The sequence below is a fragment of the Canis aureus genome, chromosome 11 (assembly GCF_053574225.1).
Source record: "Canis aureus isolate CA01 chromosome 11, VMU_Caureus_v.1.0, whole genome shotgun sequence".
Classification (NCBI taxonomy): Eukaryota; Metazoa; Chordata; class Mammalia; order Carnivora; family Canidae; genus Canis; species Canis aureus.
Genome location: NC_135621.1, coordinates 53,581,689 through 53,602,998, shown reverse-complemented (window position 1 = coordinate 53,602,998; position 21,310 = coordinate 53,581,689). Strand labels below are relative to the sequence as shown.

Here is a 21,310-nt window from a genome sequence, read left to right as displayed (position 1 = left end):
AGAGAAGGATTAAAAACACCAGCTCACAACTAGCCCTCCCCACTTGTCCAGCCCACCAGCCCCAGAACCACATCAATAATAAACCTTCTCAGCTATCCACTGAGCATATTGGGTCGTACATGTCCTACATTTAGTAGATGTCGATTGAGCACCTACTATGTATCTGGTACTATGCTAGGTGTAAGGGATGGAGAGATTTAAAAGTAAACAGTGCCTGCCCTCAAGTATCATTCTGGTCGAGGGACAAATGTTACTGCCCAGAACAACATGCTCTGCAGAAATTTTCCTGAGGCGGCTATAATAACAGAGTAGATGCCCAATAAATCTTTGTCATGTGATACAGTGACTTTAACAGATGAAGTGACAGTATGTGGGGAAAAGAGTGCTTATGCCTGACTTCCTGCAATAGTCACTTCATTCCCTTCCTACTTTCAATCCTTTCTCCTTCCAATGCACTTAACAAGGATTTATAGGCACCTACTATGTGCCAGGCTCAAGGTTCTCAAGACTTACTTTGTTACCTCCACACTTCAATCCCTCCTTCCCATGTATTTGCATCCTAAGTAGAAAAAGTGCTTTTATGAAGAAATTGAAATCAAACATTAGGTTTCCAGTCCATGCAGAAAGATCATAGCCAGTGAAAAAAGGTAGAGACAGAGAATTTTAGGGGAACAGACAGCAAAAGTGGGAATATTTGTAAAGGCTCAAACCACACTCAACACTATCCACTTATCTTTGTCCCTGCTGATAGAAATTTCTCTGGCTTTTTCTTAATCCATTGAGGTACCAAAGAAACATTTTTCTGACAGTCCCAAACTTGGAAGTGTTGACAGGTCCCAGGTTTACTCACTCCAGCAAGTATCCAGCAAGCTCTAAGTAAACCCTTCTAATAAAGACTTTTACTTACCTGTCACCCAGGAACCACTTTGCTGAAGACTGGCTTTACTGAACTGTGAGTGACTCTACATTTCTCTCCCACCAACCACTCCCTCCTTTCAACATCCACCAACAGAAGATCTGGATCCCAGGACTCTGACAAGATGCCTTAGCCTCACAGCTGCGAAGCCACCTAGTTCTAGCTAATGACAACAGCTCATGTATTTTGTAGCTGTAGAAGGAGGAATCTGCACTACAAGCTAGCTCCGCAACAGTAGCAGGAGGAAAGGCACCAAAGCTTCCCAGGCAGCCTTCCCACTCTAACCCCCAGGCATTCAGGTCAATCCACCCAACATATTACTCCGCTGCTTCTGTCATACGTGTCCATCTCCTTGTAAACTTAGCACAAGGTTGCTCCCTCCCTTGGTGCCTTTGATACTCTCAGTCACATGTAATAGCCTGCTGCAGAAGCACTGTTTTGCTGAACAACCTTGAAAACCAGAGTTCCTCTCTCAGTCTGCTTTGCATGCTTCTCCCTTTAGCATGGCTCTCCAGTAAGACTTGCTCTAGCCTCTCATTCCTACTAGGATTCTAGTAATGAGGCATCTCTGCTCCACAGGCCCCTATCTACAAAATAGATTTCCTGAGCCCAGCTCTGTGCTAGATACAATGTGTAATACCAAAAGTATCTTAAATAATCCCAGCTCTCAGAGCATCTGAAATCTGAGCAGACAAAATAAACATACATGAAGAGTCAAGCAATACAAAACAATGGAAGAGATAGCACAAGGTGGGAGATTCTATGAAACAGCCAGAAGTCAGGGGACATCACAGTTGGCCAGAGTGACCTAGCTTTTCCTTTCTCATCCTTGTTTAGTGTCACTCCCCAGAGTCTCTCCAAACAAAGCAACAATTTTCTGGGTGCTTACTACCTGAAAGGCACTGCTGAGAATGCAAGGAGCCCTCTTCCATCAAAGAGAAAATAAAATGCAAATACCAAGAGCTAGTATGTAAAACAAAGTAAGTGGTGAAAAAGGCATAAAATAGACAGAATATATTATGCAATTGCACACTTAATGGCAGTCAAGGAAAAAATGATGGATAGAATCACAGAGACTTCAGTGGGAGTCTGGGATCTCTATTATGGCATAAAAACTGTCCTAAAACTTAGTGGCTCAAAACAACCATTCCATTTTGTTCATAATCTTGTTTCAGAAATGTGGGTGGCTTGTCACTGATCCATATGATGTCAGCTCAGGTGACTGGAGATCTATGTCCAAGTGGTCCCCTTCACTCACATGCCCTGTGTATTTGTGCTCATTTCTGTCTCTCTCCCTCCCTTCCTACACACACACACACACACACACACACACACACATGCACACGCACACATAGATCGTCTCATCCCCTGGGACCCCTACACACAGCTCAGACTTTTCCCAGCATGGCTGTCTCAGGGCATTCAGAGTTCTTTCATGGCAGCTTAGGGCTCTGTGAGACCAATATAGAAGCTGTCAGAGCTCTTAAAGTCAAGGTCCAGAGCTGGTAAAGCAACACTTTCATCATACTCTATTATAGTCCAAAGACATCACAGTGCAGCCTGAATTCAAGGGAAGGCAAGTAGACCCTGGATGGGAAGAGTGTAAAGAATTCGCAGTCATCTTTAATCTACCACAGTCTCTGAGATAAGAAGAGAGCACAGCATGGGATATAAAAATTTGTTTATTTTTAGAAATCTTAATTTAATGTGAATTTTTTATATTCTGAACTCAAGGGGGGAATGTAACTAGAAAAAATAGTCCTCTGTTTTATATTGCTTGCTTTTAAAAATATGAAAAATGTTCATGGCAGGTAATGATTGCCCTGGCTTAAATTGTTCCTGAAGGACTTTTTTTATGCCTTCATCTCATTCCTCAGATGGAGCCTTGAACTGTTTTAGACAAAATGAGTAGTCTGCTTCCTTTCACATGTGAGGGGGTTGGGGGGAGAAAAGCCAGTTGAAACAAGAAATTGGACACAGAGACCAGAGTGAGTGTCAGTAGCAGAAACGGTCAGTGTAGCAATTGTGTGAACACAGAAATTAGAAGAGATTTTCTAGGGCAGAAAAGAATGTTGAGAAGCTCTGGAACAATGGGAAGTGTAAGTGGAGAACAGGCCACGACAGCTGGATCATTGAGCAGTGGAGAATGAAGACTTAGCACAGGGACAAAGGCTCTTGGATCAGACTCTTATTTCCAGGAACCCCAGCTCTGAAAATTGTAATGCTTAGGAAATAACTAGAAAAGACACCTTGGAACACCAGACCTTTTACCCCATGGTGATAGCAATGAATGTTGTGAGAAGTTAAGTTCCAGACATATGTGGAAAATAAAGACAAGATATTCTGCTGAGGGTTTGCATACGAAGTATGAGAGGGGCCAGACATGCCTTTCAAGTTTTTACATTAACAACTGGAAAAGTGCCAAGTGGAGCAGGTTTAGGGGGACAATCAGGTGTCTGATTTTTAATATCCAAAGTTTGGCCTTCCCATTAGACATCTAAATAGAGATTTTAAGGAGGCAGCTGAATTTAAGAGCCTGCAGTTTGGGAGAGAAGGATAGTCTAGGGATAAATATAAGTGATCCATCAACAGAAAATGGTGTTTAAGCTGTAAGACTAGATGAACAAACCTACAGATTAAGTGAAAACAGAGGAAAGAAGTCTAGGCCCTGAGCTCACAGATACTCCAACAGTTGGTGGTCAGGGAGGAAACCTGTGAAGAAGCAGCATCCAAAGCGTTAGGAGACAAATATTACTAGATATAATACAAGTCACCAGGAAAATTTTAAACTGCTCAATTTGTATGTACCTAGAATTTTTCATATATATGAATATGTGTAACAAAACTGACAAAACTAAAAGTAGTAGTATACAAGTCCAAAAACATAGTTGGAGATTTTAATGCACTTCTCTCAGTAGTGATAGAATAAGCAAGCAAAAAATAAGTAAGCAGGGCAGCCCGGGTGGCTCAGCAGTTTAGCGCCGCCTTCAGCCCAGGGTGTGATCCTGGAGACCCAGGATCGAGTCCAGAGTCGGGATCCCTGCATGGAGCTTGCTTCTCCCTCGGCCTGTGTCTCTGCCTCTCTCTCTGTGTCTCTCATGAATAAATAAATAAAATGCTTAAAAAGAAAAATCAGTAAGCACACAGAAGTATTTGAATGACAGATGCCAAGTTTACCAAATTTGTTGGAACTAACAAGGAAAGGATTAAGTGAAATATATATAGGTATTACATAAAGGTAACCATCACCTCCACTACCTCTCAAATGTAAATTTGTGTAAATATCAAGCAGAGGATAAGCAGTCCAGGGATTAGCATTGGTAGGTAACCAACCGAGTCCTAAATCTAGGACTTGAGGACCAATTGAGTAGAAGCTGGATCCTCAGCAGATCTAGTGACAGTTGGAGTCATTAGATAAACTGTGGAGGACAGATGAGAAATACCTTAACTTTTACTCCTCCTCTTACCCTCCAGTCTCCCACCAGTTTCATTTGCTGAACCCAACTGAAAGCTGACTGACAAGGTGGTATCTAGGAAATGGAAACTGTGGAGGCCACCCCTCCTGCAGTGCAGAGCATAGAGAAGGGCACAGATTGGATGTTAGAGAAACCGGACAAATGATCCACACAGCACATCCAGTGCAATCATTGAAGAGTTTTAAGCAGGAAGCCACAATTTGATTGGGTTATAATTTTGTAAAAATGCCAATCTGCAGTGTAAAAATTACATTGGAGAGAGAAGGAGAGAGAGAGATGGCTGTGATGGTTATTTTTATTTGTCAACTTGACTGGGCTGTGGGATGCCCAGACAGCAAGGTACCCAAACATTTCTGGGTCTACCTATGAGACTGTTCCCAGAAGAGATTAGCATTTGAATCAGTAGACTAAGTAAAGGAAGATCTCATTCCCCAATGTGGGTGGGCATCATTCAATCAGTTGAGGGCCCAAAAACAAAAAGGCAGAGAAAATACACATTTACTTGCTTTCATCTGAAGCTGGAAAATCTATCTTCTCTGGCCATCAGATATTGGAGTTCCTGGTTCTTGAGGCTTTCCACACTGGGACTTAGACCAGTGGCCTCCCTGTTCATAGGCCTTTGGACTTGGACTCAATTATACCACAGCTTTCTGAATTCTCCAGCTTACAGATGGCATGTCACAGAATTTCTCAGTCTCCATAATCCCATGAGGCAATTCTCATAATAAATCTATCTCTTTATATCCTATTGGTTCTATTTCCCTGGAGAACCCTGAGGAATGCCATGGTCACAAGAATAGTTATGAGAATACTGACTTTGTCTAGGTGACTTAAACTAAAGCGGTGGAAGTGTAATTTGATTTGAAACAGATGTAAAGTCAGGCCTAAGAAGACAAAAAACCCAATGTCCAACTGAGGCAGAGGGAGGAATGAAGGACTTCTTCCAATTTCCATCTTGAACAACAGGGGGAAATGGAGGAGTCATTTGCTGACATGGGCAAAACAAAAGGAGGAACATACCTACATAGAAGGTAGTAAATTCAGTTTTAATACCTGACAGTCATCAAAATAGTGGGGTCTGATGGACAACTGATTATCTGGGCCTGGGGTGCAGAAGTAGGATCTGAGCTGGGATATATATTCAGAAACCATCAGCCTATCTCTGGTATCTGAAACCAAGGACGTGGGTAAGATCACCTGAGAAAGTTATATACAGTCAGAAGTGACTTAAGGTTGGAGAAACTCCAATATTTAAAGGAAAGATAGAGGAGAAAGGATAACAAAATACAGGTCAAAGAAGATGTCAGAAAAAATTAAATAGAATGTGATGCCATGAAAAAGTCTCAAGGAAGAATGAATGTTTTACATGTAAACATAACTGAGAAATCGAGAAGCTTAGAATGAAGATAGGACCTTGGTGAGTATTTCTCTAGGGGTTGGGAAGAAATCAGATTGGATTATGAGAAAATAGCTGTCAGTAGCAGGTACTGGTGTCATTATCTTATGTTTAATTGGGAAATGGAGGTGACAAATAGAGAAGCAGTTAGGGGTGAGTTTCACTTGATCTTAGCCAAAAGGCCGAGAAGCGATAGGGGTGGGTTTCATTGGACAACAGGAAGTATTAAGGATTTTTGAGAAAGCAAATGAATGATGCAATGACAACAAGGTTTGGAGAATGTAATTTTCACCAGACTGTGAGAACATATGGCACAGCAAAAATATTTTCATACACCCAAGTTTCATTGCTCTAAGTACCCAATGCTTTGACTTATAGGAAATGCAGACATTAAAAGATTCTCCTTTGCCATGTATATCCAAGTGTCCTGAGATGAGCCCAACCTGGTCATCACTTGCTACCACCACCCCATCAGAAGCACTCCTTCACTAACCTGCTGGCCCCAACAGGTCTAAGCTGGTACCATTTAAAGCTCCTTCCTCCCACTGGCTAGTCTTGGTTGTTTTGGGAGTTACAGCTGCCAATCATGTTGCCAGAAAGTACCCAATGTCACTGGTGCAGTTGCCAGAAAGAATAGGACTTCAGAGCCCTCCAGGGATATGGACCTGATTAAATTGTCCATTTTGGGGGGGCCCTTCATGTAGATCCCCTCTGCTTTGCTCAGGCAGAGACTCCTACAAAGCAAGAATAACTATGTACGAGAGACAGAGAAGTTTACTGAGAATTGCTGCCAGTCATTAAGTGCTGTCCATTGGCCAGGAAGTTTCTTGTGTACTTTTAAATCATTTAGTTGTCCCAACAGCCCTCTGGGGTAGCTACGATTATTACCATTCCTATTTTATGGCTGAGGAAATAGACACGGAGAAATGACAGTACTTTACCAAGGTCACAAATCTAATAGGTAGGGGAGCAGGGTACATACACGGGCTAGTCTGGCTGTCATTACCACCACTCTCTATCACCACTTTGACTTTGTACCGAGGGTGCCTCTACTGCCTACCAGATTCTTCTTCCCCTTATGGTGCTTTTCCTTCTTACTTTTCTAAAATTTGGCCACAGGTTCTACACCAGCTCATCACAAATATTTTTATAGCTGACTTTATGGTGGGGAGGAAATGGCTTTAATCTCTTGAGCCTATGTAAATTAGTGGATACCTATTTCAAGACAGACTATAGAAGGAGAGATGGCTAAAGTTAAGCCCCAGGTCAGGCAGGATGAGAGTATATCCAGGTATCTTGAGAGGCCTGTTATCTACATCCTCCTATGCAAACACAAAGGCCAGGCCTCCAGGAAACCAAATGTCCTCGTAGCTACATATTGATCTGGCTGAGGTATGTTGGATCAACTGGTATCTCCCTCCTCACCCATGTAAGAATATCACTACTGTGTCTGCCATTTTGCCTGCTAATCAAGCAGAAAATTTTAGGTCCATAATAATCAAGTTATATTTACATTTTATACTTCTAGAGACATTTCAAGAACCAGGATCCATTCCCTGCCTAGCTATGGCTTAGAAAATCTCAAGAAGTTCCGGGCCAGGTCAACATACAACTTGAAAAAGCTTCCCAGTCTGGAGAAGTTTGTCGCCCTCATGGAGGCCAGCCTCACCTACCCTAGCCATTGCTGTGCCTTTGCAAACTGGAGACGGCAAATGTGAGTCTTCCTATGTCCATCCCTTGAGCCCCACTTTGGCATTTTGGTGCGCAACTTCTATTTATCTGTGGCATGAAGTGAATCCACTTACAGAGACCTCCCTGATAAAAGCCTGTAGGCATATTCTAAATCGAAACTTCAGTATTGTGAAGGGTTTCCAATTTTCCTGAAATGGGCTCACAGCAGAGGGCTACCCACAATGGTAGATAATCTTCCAAATATTAAATGAGGCAACATGAAAAACACCAAGTATAGTGCCTGACTCATAGCTGATACTTAATGAGTATTTTTCCCTTTTTTCTTATGGATTTATTTTTCAAGTCCCACACTCTGCCACCTATACATGCTCCAGGGACCATACAAGTCAACTTTGGAGGGGAGAAGCATAAATGCCCTACCAGACACTGATGCGCACATACACAATACATCCCAACCCCTCCAAGACTCCTTAATCCATCTTTGGATCTTAGCACCTCACAGGGAGGACTCAGATTGGGACATCTGTTCACTTTGGCTTTCAAGGCTGGTCAAATTTGAAGAAGCCCAGAAAAGAGGGTATTCCAGACAGAGACAAAACCCAGGAGGCAACTGGTAAAAAAGATGAGGTAATCAGAGAGGATCTGGAGAGAAAGTGGAGAGGGACTCTTTTGGAGATTGCATATAAATGTTTCAGACATTTAAAGGATCCAAGGCATGTAGAATGCACCGGGTAGGAGGAGTTCTCAAAGCCTGCACCCTCCCCTGAGCTCACTAACACAGTCCATACCACGCACTCACACTCAGATGATGCCTTGCCACACTCTTGTATAGCACCACAGCACTAATAGAGCTTCCCTGTGTCATTTCACTGTATGTTACAGTCTCCTCTATTGAACGACCTTCACACACATTCACCCGCCCATGTAGACTTAGCCCCTGCTCAAAAGCAAGATAAAAACAAAACAAAGAACAGTATATACCTAAAATGTTTTCAAAGTAACTAGAAGCCCACACTCACACCCATTCCAAAGATTTGCAGACAAGGGGCTACTTTTCAGAAATACCATGTATCAGTGAGAATCCAGAATCGGACACTTCTCACACATTAGCTCAAGGGCCCAGGAATTTCTTCCTGATGATTACAAGGTGGAAGGGCTTAGGCTGGGGAGCAAGGTTTGCCTCTTTTATATTCCAGACAAGTTATTCCAGCCAGGGCAAGAAAGATACCAATTTACCAAAGAAAACCCTGGAACTCAATATCCTTCAGGACCAATCTCCGAGGTTGTCAAGATCATTGTAAGAACTGCATGTTATATGCTGCCTGGCCCAGTGCTAACACACTACAGGAATATGTTACCTACCTGCATTGCTCAGATTCCTCTGGTCTTGCCACCCCCTGGTAACATAGAGGCAGCATCAGAGTTCCTCCTAACCAGAAATTTCCAGGTGTGTCTAACATTGTCCCATGACTTAAAGCCTTCCTTGATTGCCCCCAAACCACCTGGCTCTCATCCTTGCTAGGTCCCTATTGTAATTTACCATCAGGGCCTGTCTGGTACAGCAAAGGAGAGGTCTACCCCTTTCCTAGGAAGAGATGCCAAAACAGAGTAACAAAAATTGCAGTGAGCACTGAGTTTTTATATTTAACAAACTCACAAACACAAAATAGTTATGATATTCGTGAGATAACTACAAGATTTTTTTAACGATGTCATTTCATTGTATACCCTAGTAGATGTGGTTTAGTAATGAGATTCAGGTTTAAAGTTGTATGATGCAATTGCTCTTCCAATCCTCATTTGGCAACAATGCCCAAGATGTAAATGTTAGGTCCTTGTGACTGTGAGGTTTTGGTCAACAGCCCTCCTGGACTTTCACCAAATGACCTTATTAACACACCTTATTTGTCCTTGAACCATATAGCTCTTTGTGAGAGTTCTACCCTCAACTTGTAATGTTATTTTGCTCATTTTGTGATGCTAGTTTTATTTAGGCCTTTCCTTCACAACTAGATTTTAAATTGGTGCACTGTGGCATATACATCTAAGTACCCACTCAGGGTCTGGACCCCAACATAAACTCAGTAAGTAACCACTGTCATCTTCTTGGTATTACTCATATTCACTGAATTCTCACTGCCTGGCTCCATGATATTTCCCAACTTTATCTCATATAATTCTCACAAAGGCAATAGTATTTTTATTCCCTTCTCACAGAAGCAAAAAGAGAGGCTCAGAGACAGTAATAACTTGACCAACACCAACCAAACTTAGATCCAAACCTTCTGCTTCATTTTCAAAGCCCAGCCTCTGGGCCATTCTACTACACACATCCTAAGAATCTGTTCATTGGTTTATCTGGGTTCAAGAATTCCCAACTCTTTATGATGCTTATTATTTGCTAAAGTATTGCAGAAGCAAGACTACTGTCCCTCACTTCTATTTTTGTTTCTATCCTTTTCTAAGAGACACACATTGTTTACCTCTTCTATATTCATGTGGTTGGGTCATTTCTGTTTCAGGAAAGGGAAGCATCAATATTTAAAATATGTTAGCAGCAAAAAAAAAAAAAAAAAATATGTTAGCAGCATTATCAACATTAAGAATCTTCACAGAAGCCAACTAAGCCCCAGGAAGTGAAGCGGTCTCTAGATGATTAAGTCAGATCTAGTTTACTGAACGGAATTGTCATCTGTAGGCACCAGATTACTTACTTTCTATTCTTTCAATTGGGCTGCTACTAATCCAATGACAGGGTTCAGGAGTCACAAGTTAGATGAAGGACCACAGTGATTGTCCTGTCCTCCCTGGGCCCATCTCTTTTCTGGTAAGATCTCGGACAAAAACCAAAAGATTTTTCTGGCTTTTTCAATTACATATACACTATTGTTTTGCTCCTTTAATGCAACCTGTGAGTGATATGAGAAGCCCAACCAGTCCCTAAAATGAAAGATGACACATTATCCAGGATTAAATCCTTTCCTGTCTTTGGCATCACCAGGATTAAAAAAGAGAAAGAGAGACCCTTTGGCCAAGAGACAATGACTTCCTGGCAATTCAATTCACTTCCCAGAAGGGAATAAAGAAAGGAAAGCATACTCCCTAATAGCCTTTTCTCATAGAGGTTGATGGGGAAAAGTTTAGTCCGTATATGTCATAACACTTAACCAGGACCCCTCCTTCAGTATCAAATGCAAACTTTACCTCCTCTACTCCCCCAACTACTCTCTCCTTATGGAGGGGGAATTCTTTAAAGGATTTAACACTCATTTCCCTACTTATATGAGATCATGTTAGGGTTTGAGAGAAATAAAAAGTCACTTAACATTGCTGTGGGTTTGGTTCTCAGGAAGGGAGAGTGGGAGAAAGTTTATGTGTTTATGTGAAATTTTTTCCATCCAGAAGAGACTCAGTGTAAAACATCTCTTTTCCTCTAGCCTTTGCTTCAAAACAGAACTATTACCCCCGGTCTTTACAAGCACTAACCATCCATATAGGTAGAATATTTATCATTTGGCTTTTGTTCAAATCCCTTCCAAAAATACCTCTATTCTGTTGACTAGGCCTCTTGTACATTTGAGTTTAAAGGAAAAACCAAGATAGGAAAGTGACCCCAAGAAGACCAAGCTCCCCCAGGGAATGAGTTATAATCTGAGAATGAATTAGACTCTCCCTTGTATTCCTATGTTTGCTCTCTCAGCACTCACTAAGTAATTATTTAATATGCAAAATCCAGATTTACCCTGTAGGCCAACATATACCTGAGGCCTAGTGTGGCTCCTGGCAAGTAAGCTAATAGAGAAGGGGATCCTGAGGAACCTTTTGGGCTAATCAGCAGATCTCCCTCCTGTCTGAGTACCAGAGAGCTAAAGAGAGGCCCTGGCTGGGAACTGACCATAGACTCTGCTTCTCTGCTTCTCTGCTTCATGTAGATAAAAGCAGCAAGTAAGTTCTCATTTCAGTTAGAAAACAGTCCAGATCTTCCAGCAAGTGGAGTAGAGAGTAGAGGAATAGCATTATATCCTACTCAGGCATATTAACAGATAGCTGAATAGAAAAGGGAAAAGCAAAGGGTGGAGTAGATATAAGGTCTGTAAATTATTTGCACTTAACAGCAAAGCTTAGCTAGTCCCAGGCGCCTTCCTCCCACATTCAGGTTGTGGCCAGATGGTTTCCCCAGTGGGCCATCCAACTCTAGGAATATATACACATGTCATTCTGTTCATTTACAGTAAGCACCATTAACCCTTGAGCTTAGCCTCAAGGGCAGACAGACTGAGAAGAGAAAAAAAAAATTCAGGAAGAAACCCCATCATTTCTACCCTGGGCAGAAACAGTGATGTATTTGCCATTCCGGACCCAGGATGCTGATTCTGTTCCTTTTTTGTATTTTTCTAGCTCTGAGCTTCATCCGATTTGCAACAAATCTATTTTAAGACGAGAAATTGAGGATATGACTCAGGCTAGGGGTCAGAGAATCTCTTTGGCAGAAGACGAGGAATCCAGTTACGCCAAAGGATTTGACATGATGTACAGTGAATTTGACTATGACTTATGCAATGAAGTGGTTGATGTGACTTGCTCCCCTAAGCCAGATGCATTCAATCCATGTGAAGATATCATGGGGCATGATATTCTCAGAGTCTTGATATGGTTTATTAGCATCCTGGCCATCACAGGGAATATCATTGTGTTGGTGATCCTGATTACCAGCCAATACAAACTCACAGTCCCCCGGTTCCTTATGTGCAACCTGGCCTTTGCCGATCTCTGCATTGGAATCTACCTGCTGCTCATAGCATCAGTTGATATCTACACCAAAAGCCAGTACCACAACTATGCCATTGACTGGCAAACTGGAGCAGGCTGTGATGCTGCTGGCTTTTTCACAGTCTTTGCCAGTGAGCTCTCAGTCTATACTCTGACAGCCATAACACTGGAAAGATGGCACACCATCACCCATGCCATGCAGCTAGAGTGCAAAGTGCAGCTCCGCCACGCTGCTGGGGTCATGCTGCTTGGCTGGATCTTTGCTTTTGCAGTTGCACTCTTTCCCATCTTTGGCATCAGCAGCTACATGAAGGTGAGCATCTGCCTGCCCATGGATATTGACAGCCCCGTGTCACAGCTGTATGTTATGTCCCTCCTTGTGCTCAATGTCCTGGCCTTTGTGGTCATCTGTGGCTGCTATGCTCACATCTACCTCACAGTGAGAAACCCCAACATCGTGTCCTCCTCTAGTGATACCAAGATTGCCAAGCGCATGGCCATGCTCATCTTCACAGACTTCCTCTGCATGGCGCCCATCTCCTTCTTTGCCATCTCTGCCTCCCTCAAGGTGCCCCTCATCACTGTGTCCAAGTCAAAGATCCTCCTGGTCCTGTTCTATCCCATCAATTCCTGTGCCAACCCCTTCCTCTATGCCATCTTCACTAAGAACTTCCGCAGGGATTTCTTCATCTTGCTGAGCAAGTTTGGCTGCTATGAAATCCAAGCTCAGACTTATAGGACAGAAACTTTATCCACTGCCCACAACTCCCATCTGAGAAATGGCCACTGCCCTCCAGCTCCCAGGATTACCAATTATACGCTTGTCCCTCTACGCCATTTAGCCCAGAACTAAAACATTATGTGCAAATGTAGCTCAGTGTTGAATGATAATTGAAGTCTCACCTTTGAAGTATATGCTATGGCATAGCTGACAGAGTACTTCTATATTCATCATCCAATTTAACCTCCCTGGTACACCTAAAAGGCAAATTGCTCAGGAACTATTACTCTATGTGATCAATTAGGAAGCTCAAGTAGTAACAACATTCATAATTAAAATAATACTACATTACCTGTGTTTTATGCTTTATAACGTTCACAGTGCTTTTGTTCAGATCATCTCAACTGATCTCTATATAAGTCCTATTAAATAGGGAAAACAGGGATTGTTCTTGGGAGTTTTATAGACAAACAGACTCAAAGGATTAAGTGACTGATTCCAAATGGCTTGGCTTATAAGAGGCATTAGATGTTCTGGTTTCCAAAGAACTTCCAAGGGAAGCAGCACAATATTCATTCATTCATTTAACAAATATTGACCCAATACCTATGTGGTGGCTTTGTTATGTGTCAACTTGAATAGACTGAACTACATTACCCAGAATTCCCTTATGTGTTTCCCATCAAGGTGGGCCACAGGGAAGATTCCTTGGAAAAGTGATCACGGGAAGCTCTAGCCATTTTGTCACTCTTACACTTTGTTGCTGATCAGTTGACTTAGCTCACTGCTATGAAACAGCTACAGGACCTGCAAGGCTCCACCTTCCCCTGGATCCTCCCCTTCAGGTTCTCTGACTCCTGGGCCAAGTATATGTGTTTCATTCCATGATGAAGAACACTAGTTTCTGCAGAATTCTTTTATGAACAAGGGGGAGAGGCAACAAGATGGCAATGGAGCTCGGTTTGATCTCATGGTGTTCCAGCTCATGCTGTGGCTTCCAGCATGCTTGTCATCTTCCCTTTATCACTGCCTCTTCTGTGGACTCCAGCATCAAATGTAGATATGACATCCTTACAGGGATTTGCGTAACTAATCTCCAAAATTGAATTAGCCAATTCCCTGTAACAGATATTTATCACACACACACATGCATGCATGCCTGCCTGCTCTGTTTCTTTAGGTGAACCCTAATTCACAAAAGATAAAGCTACTATATGCCATACATATAGGCTATAATATTAAGACATAGCAGCTTTAAAATCAGAACTGAGATTTTATCCTAAATCTATGATAAGTCAAGACACCACCTCTCCAGGCTCCATTTCTTTCTCTGTTAACTGGAGTTGGTTGTAATTCCCACCCATTAGGCTTATTGTAAGAATTAGGTAAGAAAATGGATACTAACAGGCTTTTCTCCCTTCAGACCAGTACCTGGACTAGTGTCCAGTTCTCCTGACCCTTGATCTAGAACTCATTCCATTATACCATATTGTTCCTGATAAATAACTATACTTTCCATACCTATTTTCATGAAAGACACCATCTGGATAGCCTAGATCATAAATACTAATCATAAAAATCTTCAAGTACTGTGCCATGACCACTTCACAAAGCTTTGAGTCTCCTGAGTATCCCCTTTCCATGTTAAAGCCAATCCTTTCTCTTCTTGCCCTATGGCAAACATTTCATAAGTTGGTCCCAGATACATTAACAAGGAGGTCCTTATAGGGCTAGAAGAAAAAGTAATCATCTCTGCCTATGTACCATTTTGATCTGTTGTGAGCATCAGGTGAAAAATAGAATGATTATCTTTTTAGAAATAGTCTAGACCTATGGTATTCAGTACAATACCCCCTGACTACACATGGCTACTGAGCACTGAAAATATGGCTAGCTCGTATTCAGACATGCTAGAAGTACAAAAGGCAACTTGATTTCAAATAGTACCAAAAAATAAAATAACTGATGTATCTTAGTAATTTTTAATACTGACTACCAATTAGAATAATAGTATTTCAGATACATAGAGATAAATGTATTTAAAACTAACTTCATCTATTTCTTTTTGCATTTTTTAAATAGGGCTACTAGAACATTTGAAATTACATATGGGGGTCATGTTTGTGGCTCATGTTATACTTCTGCCAGAGGACACTAGTCTAGTACTACATGAAAAGAAAGCATTTTCCTCCCTGGTCCGCATACCAGTTTGCCACACTATTAGGCTGTCCCAGCTCCATCTGCAGTTATATTTCTTCCTTGTTTTTGTCCAAAGGGAATAGGTTTCTGAATTTGGATTCATAAGCAAGTAGAAGCTAAATTTAAACTTAGATACAATATTAATTATTTCACAACATAGCTGTGGATGACACACTGGTTTAACAGTGGTTCTGAAAGGCAAGAATATGTTTAGAGAAAAATACACAACAAGAGAAGCTCATAAGACTTTTGTTCCATCACTCTATCACTACAACACTTCCTGGTAAGAAATAAGATTTTTCTCAAAAAAGCAAACATATTTATAGGGTGCTAAATTTAGTGCTTTAAACTCTTAAGTCTTAAGGGGAAAAACCCTATATTTCCTGTATTTGAATAAAAACAGTTGGAGTCCAGTGGAGTCCAGTGTCTCAATCACTCTTTTCCCATTTAAAAAAAATGATTATATAGGTAACACCTCTAGATTGTGCTTCCTGGAGTAATGCTTCAGTCCCAGAGTACTAATTCAGATTTTAAACACACACACACACACACACACACACACACACACCAAAAGAAATTAAAATGTTATCCCAGGTTGTTTTTATAAAACTTTTATTTCAAACCTCTAACACCACAGAGGACCTGTATCTCCCAACGATTTTTCAATTCCCATAATTCCAGAGGTGATATTCAAAATATTATTAACTGTCAGAGCTCAGGTACTGATCTCTCAGAATGAACACTGACTGCCAATAACTCATTTGGCCATCCTTGTGTAAACTGGGTGACTGGCAGCCCTGCCTAAGTTTCTCTCCCACGCTCTGACCTCAACCTGAACCTGTTCCCATGGCTCTCTCAAACTTTTACCTACCACAAATTCCTTCAGTCCCATCCTGGCTCACCCCTCATATTACCTTCCCCTCCATCTTCACTCCAGATTCTCTTTCACTGCCTAAGGTGCAGTCAGACAATGTACACTCCTCCTCAGAGGGATCAGTATAGAGGCTGAATGAGTACATCCAGAAGCTTTTAGTGAGGAGAATGAAGTGATGAACGAGGCACACAGATTAATACAATTTTTAACTTGCTATATACAGAAACAGTACTGGTGGGGGAGGGAGGGCATGGCACGCAAAATTGTATTTTACTACAGAGCTCAGTGTGTGTTAAACATGGAGAACCTTTCAGACCTTTTTTTCTGGAAGGGATGCATGGAAGGAGTAATCAAACAAGAAGAAAGGCTCTTCTGTACTTGCATCACCAATACGCTGTAGATCTTATCAGAATGGACACTCTGCCTTTAGTCATCCAGCATGATATACCATTCATTAGAAAATCAGAAAAAGATTACTGAAACCAATTTTTTTACTCTAGTGTGATGGCCATAGGCTTTGGATTCACTAAGTATTTTATTAGAAAAGTTTATAAAGACAATCAAGGAATGAACTCTCAGCTTCTGGATAGTAAAGGGCATTGGAGAAAGCCACGTAAATAGAATGCTTTGTCTGTTTAATATGTGAAATTAAAGAAACTAAAAGTTAGCATAAAATAAAAGCCCAACCACGAGGTTGTGCTTGCTAGTTCCCATCTAAATGGTTTTAGCTTAGGTAGCAGAAATTCCAACTAAAAATAGCTTAAACAATAAAGCCAATTACATAAGATGCTCCAGACTTGGATGGGCAGCTCGGTGGTCTCAAGGATCCAGGATCTTTCCATGTTTTTCTCTGCCATCCTTGCACTGTTCAATCATGATTCTCCCTTGGTAGCAAAACTGTAGCAACTGTAGTAACACCAGATGCCATATGCAGACCAAATGCAAACTGTAGCAACTCCAGATGCCATATGCATTTAGACCAAATCTAGAAATGAAGATAGGTCTTTCCCTCTCTTTGTCTCTCTTTTCAAAGAGATGAAAATTTCTTCCAAAAGACCTTTAGCAAACATCTCTTCCTACCTGTTATTCCAGATTACCATCCTGGAAGCAAAAGAGATAGCAAAATGAAATCTGCCACCTTTAGCCTCTGTAGTGCAAGTACAGCCCTGCCAGCTAAAGTGGAAGGGGAAGCTTCAGTGGAAAGAATGATGGGTAGGCAATCTCATCCCACCACCTGATTTTTTTTTTTTTTTTTTTTTTTTTTTTTTAGTCCACCACCTGATTTAACCCAAACCCTTGCCTATGAGATGAAGCCAGGGAGCTAAGGTCAGGAAGCACAGGACACCTTCACATCTCCTATATTATGTTCTCATCCCTCACTCCTCTCTCCCTCTACCCATAGTCCATAGTCAAGCTCCTCCTACCCATGTTAGTCTGTCTTCTCTGGAACAAACTCTAGAAGTTGCTTAGATCTGAAGGAAGCCACTGGAATCAAACATTATCTAAGAAATATTCATTCAAGGCAAGATATGTTAAATGAAAGGGACAAAGAGAAGAAAAAAAGAAGTACAAGGACAGGAAGAGGGATGACATGAGAAGAGAGAAAGCCAAGACAAATTAAATAAAGGGGCAATGTGGAAGGGGGCCAGGCTCAGGTCGTATCTTTTTAGGGTAGAACTTTCCCATCTCAGTCTTTAAACCCTCTCAACTTGCTGCAAAGAGTTCAACTGAAAACAATGTGCTCAGACTTAGATCCCAGTAAAAAGGCCCATTGGTCATTATGTCATGTTCTGGACTTCCCAGGATTCTGCATACCATGATCTAGAGCCCCAGGACCTAGTTTAAAGGATGAGCAATAAGAAAATATTTCTGAAGGTCTTCAAGGCTCCTCATTTCAGACATCAGAAAACGTAAGGAAAACTCACTCATTTTCATGACCCAAAGTCTTCCTAACATTCTATTCTCTCCAATAGTATTATCTGCAGCCCTGGGATCTCCTTGCATACATAAGTCTCAAAAAATGTACTAAATCCCAAAATTGTAAGAGCACTCTATTTGTACACTCTTGCTTCCTTTTCTTAACAGAGAATCCCTTGAATCTTGAAACACTCCTTATAAACAAACACAAAAGAAGAAGAATGTAAAGCAATTTTATTTTTAGTGATCCTACATAAGCTACAAAGAGCATGTTGGCTCTGCCTTTAGTGAAATTTCAGGCAATTTTCCCCTCACATGTCATTAGCCAGGGTCATTTAAACTTCCCAGATATTAATGAGTTACTTGAAGATAAAGTTTGGGTAGACAAGGTTTTAAGTTGTTTCATTCAGTTTCATTCACAGAAGCCATACCACAGGGTTCCTGTCACAAACAAACAAACAAAAAAATCTATCTCCCAAATGACTAAATGTTCCTGATTTCCAGGGAGGGGGAGAAAGGGGGAGAAGAAAACTTGAAAAATACCTTTAAGAGTACACTGCCTTAAAAAAAAAAAAAAAAAAAAGAGTACACTGCCTTAGGCACCTAGATGGCTTAGTCAGTTGAGCATCTGACTCTTGATTTCAGCTCAGGTCATGATCTCAGATTCATATGGGATGGCACCTTGAGTTGGGCTCTGTGCTAAAAAAAAAAAAAGGAATCTGCTTCTCTCCCTCTCCCTCCACTCCTCCCCACCACCACCCACCCTGCTCTCACATGTGCTCATGCTCTCTAATAAAGAAATCTTAAAAATATATATATACTGCCTCTGTCTATAAAGTGATGGGAGTACTTTTATAAGACACATCCCTTCAGAAGTCCCAACAAAATTCTCCTCTCCATTTGTTCCAAGTAGAGTATGGGCTGCTTCCAGCCCAAGCTCCCAAATACCAAAAGGGAAGGTATTGTTTCCTCAGGAAATGGCCCAGGAAAACTTCTATCCACCTTAAGCTGATGGAGCATTGGCTGGTGTGGTAAGCCCAGGTATTCCTAGGATATCTGGAGGTCATAAGGCAGCTTTAGTCTTCTATGTATTTCTATAAACAGGTTAGGTCAAAATTCAAGAGTGAAATTACTTGTGGGAGAGAGTAATCAAAAGCTATAATGGTTAGCATTTGCAGTTATGTAAATATTTGGTATAAGGATAAATTATTTCACTTGTGGCTACTTCTGGAAATTAAAAAAAAAAACTAACTTTGAAGATGCCCACAAGTTCTATTTCCATCCATCCATCCATTAAGTAAAGACTTATTAAGTGCCTACTGTAAGTCAAGTACCATGCCAATCACTGAAAACACAGTGGTAAATAATAAAAAATTCTGCCCTTGTTAAGTTTACATTCTAGCAGAGGTAAGAGGACATACAAGCTAAATAATACATATTGAATCCTAGACAGTGACGAGTGCTAATGACAAAACACAAATCAAGGAAGCAGGGTAGGGTATAAAATGTCAGAAGGTAATTTAAAGGCCTCCCTGAAAAAGTGACTTTTGAGTAAAGACAGGAAAGAGGTAGAAAATGAGATATGCAGGTATCAAGGGAAGGGTGTTCCAGAGGGAGCAGCAAGTGCAAAAGGTTAGGGTGAGCATGCTGTGTTCCAGAAATAGAAGGTCAGTGTGCCTGCAACAGAGAAAAGAGGGTGGGAGAATGTAGTAAGGGACAAAGACAAGAAGTAGAGGGAGCCAGATTATTCTGTCTTCTTTACTTCTGAAAAGGTCAAGCCAGAGTGAGAGGAAAAAATATCTGAAAGATTGTAGTATTAACTGAGCTGATGTAAATAAATTGCCTATCCTAGTACTGAATACTAGAAAATCTTGAATTCCAGGCACTTTTCATTTCCTCTAACAATGTGCTCCACCTCATCCTCCTGGCTCCCCCAGCCCCCCTTCACCTGTTCTACCATCATCTCTCCACCCTCCCAATAGCAAAGCTGCTCTCCGGTAGAGCTGTCACTTTGAGAAGGATATGATAAATGGTTCACACCACAGTGATAATAATTTCTTAAAGTTCAGTGGGCTTCACATGTTCTAGAAGACTTTGACTTGCAATGGCTCATTGGATCCTCAAAATATTCCTGTAAAGTAGGAAGGGTTCTCTTGTTGTAAAGAAAGAAATTGCCATTCAGAGGTTAAGTGGTCTATGTGGGGTCACCCAGGTAACAGAGGCAGAGTGAAACTAGAATTCAAGTCCCAGACATCCCCTTCCCAGAGTTACATAAAAGGAAAGATATTGCAAACACCAGTCTTAGCATGAATAAAGGGCAGCAGCCTTTACCAGAAACCTCTAACAGTATGACTGGACCAGCAGCTGAGCAGCTAGTGCATTTTCATAAGCTGGTGATCATTGGTCATGGTGAAGCCTTGATAGTATAAATTTAATCAAATAAACGGGAAAAATGGAATCACAAAGCAAAGCCCAGCACTCAGGTGAGTAGGAATTTTACTAATTCCCCGTAACATCATTTTTCCTCTTGGTCCTAAGCACATGGTCACCCTGACAGGAATGCAGCTAAGCTCAGCAAAAACCAGGGAAGATAAAGTCCGTGAAGTATACTGTAACCCAAAACAGCCCTAACTCATGGGCCATATTTGAGCATGAGCCAAGGTGGTTAACACATTTCAAAACTCAATGGTATTTCCTCAAGAAAGAAATAACCTTTAATTTATGTGTATTTTTGTTTATCCATAGAAGAGTCAACTTTTTTGAAGAGTAAAACCATTGCATGGCCTGGGCCCCTTTCCCTGCTAGAATCAGTCATTTCACAAATGAAGCAACATTAGGGTAGAAGTGCCCATAGATCTAGATCTGGGCAGCTACATCCCTGCCCTGATACCACAGTGGGAGGTCCTATTCTGACCCTCCGGTAGCCATGTCGCAGAGCCCTGATAAGGAGTCTCAGAGTCCATAGGCCCAGGGGACATGACCAGCCAAGCCTGCACTAAACGTGCTGATACTTGGGGCTATAAAACCTCCTGCCCAAATAATCAGGATCTGCCTTGTCCTTCCCATGGTAAACTTCACCCCCAGTGTGCATATAACAAAGCCTGAAGATTGCTGTTTGCAGGGTGTTGATGTGCTGTGACGAGAAGGATACTGAAGAACGATGGTTGACTCTCTTCTTAGTCACTACTACCTACTTGTTACGTCCTAACTAGATTTGGCCTTACTTGGGGGCTATCACAGTGGGGAGCAACTGTTGGATTGAAAAGACCTAAAAATCATCCTGGTCCTACACAGGTGGCAGGCAAGTATTATCATCTTTTCTTGGGACACATTCACACTGACCCTGTTA

At 41.5% G+C, this 21,310-nt stretch overlaps 2 protein-coding genes across 15 annotated transcripts in view; one reads left to right on the top strand and one right to left on the bottom strand.

Annotated features, from left to right (window-relative positions):
- Window positions 1-13,322, top strand: part of FSHR (follicle stimulating hormone receptor) — a 167,947-nt gene extending 154,625 nt beyond the window's left edge. For all 8 annotated transcript variants that reach the window (XM_077915332.1, XM_077915330.1, XM_077915333.1 and 5 more), the window contains 2 exons: window positions 7,317-7,502; window positions 11,879-13,322. In XM_077915332.1, coding sequence (XP_077771458.1) covers window positions 7,317-7,502; window positions 11,879-13,103 — 1,411 coding nt within the window. In that variant the 3' untranslated portion in view covers window positions 13,104-13,322. The remainder of the gene's footprint in view (window positions 1-7,316; window positions 7,503-11,878) is intronic.
- The window catches only part of LOC144324117 (uncharacterized), a 582,294-nt gene that overhangs the window by 501,852 nt on the left and 59,132 nt on the right, over window positions 1-21,310 (bottom strand). The window lies entirely within an intron of this gene.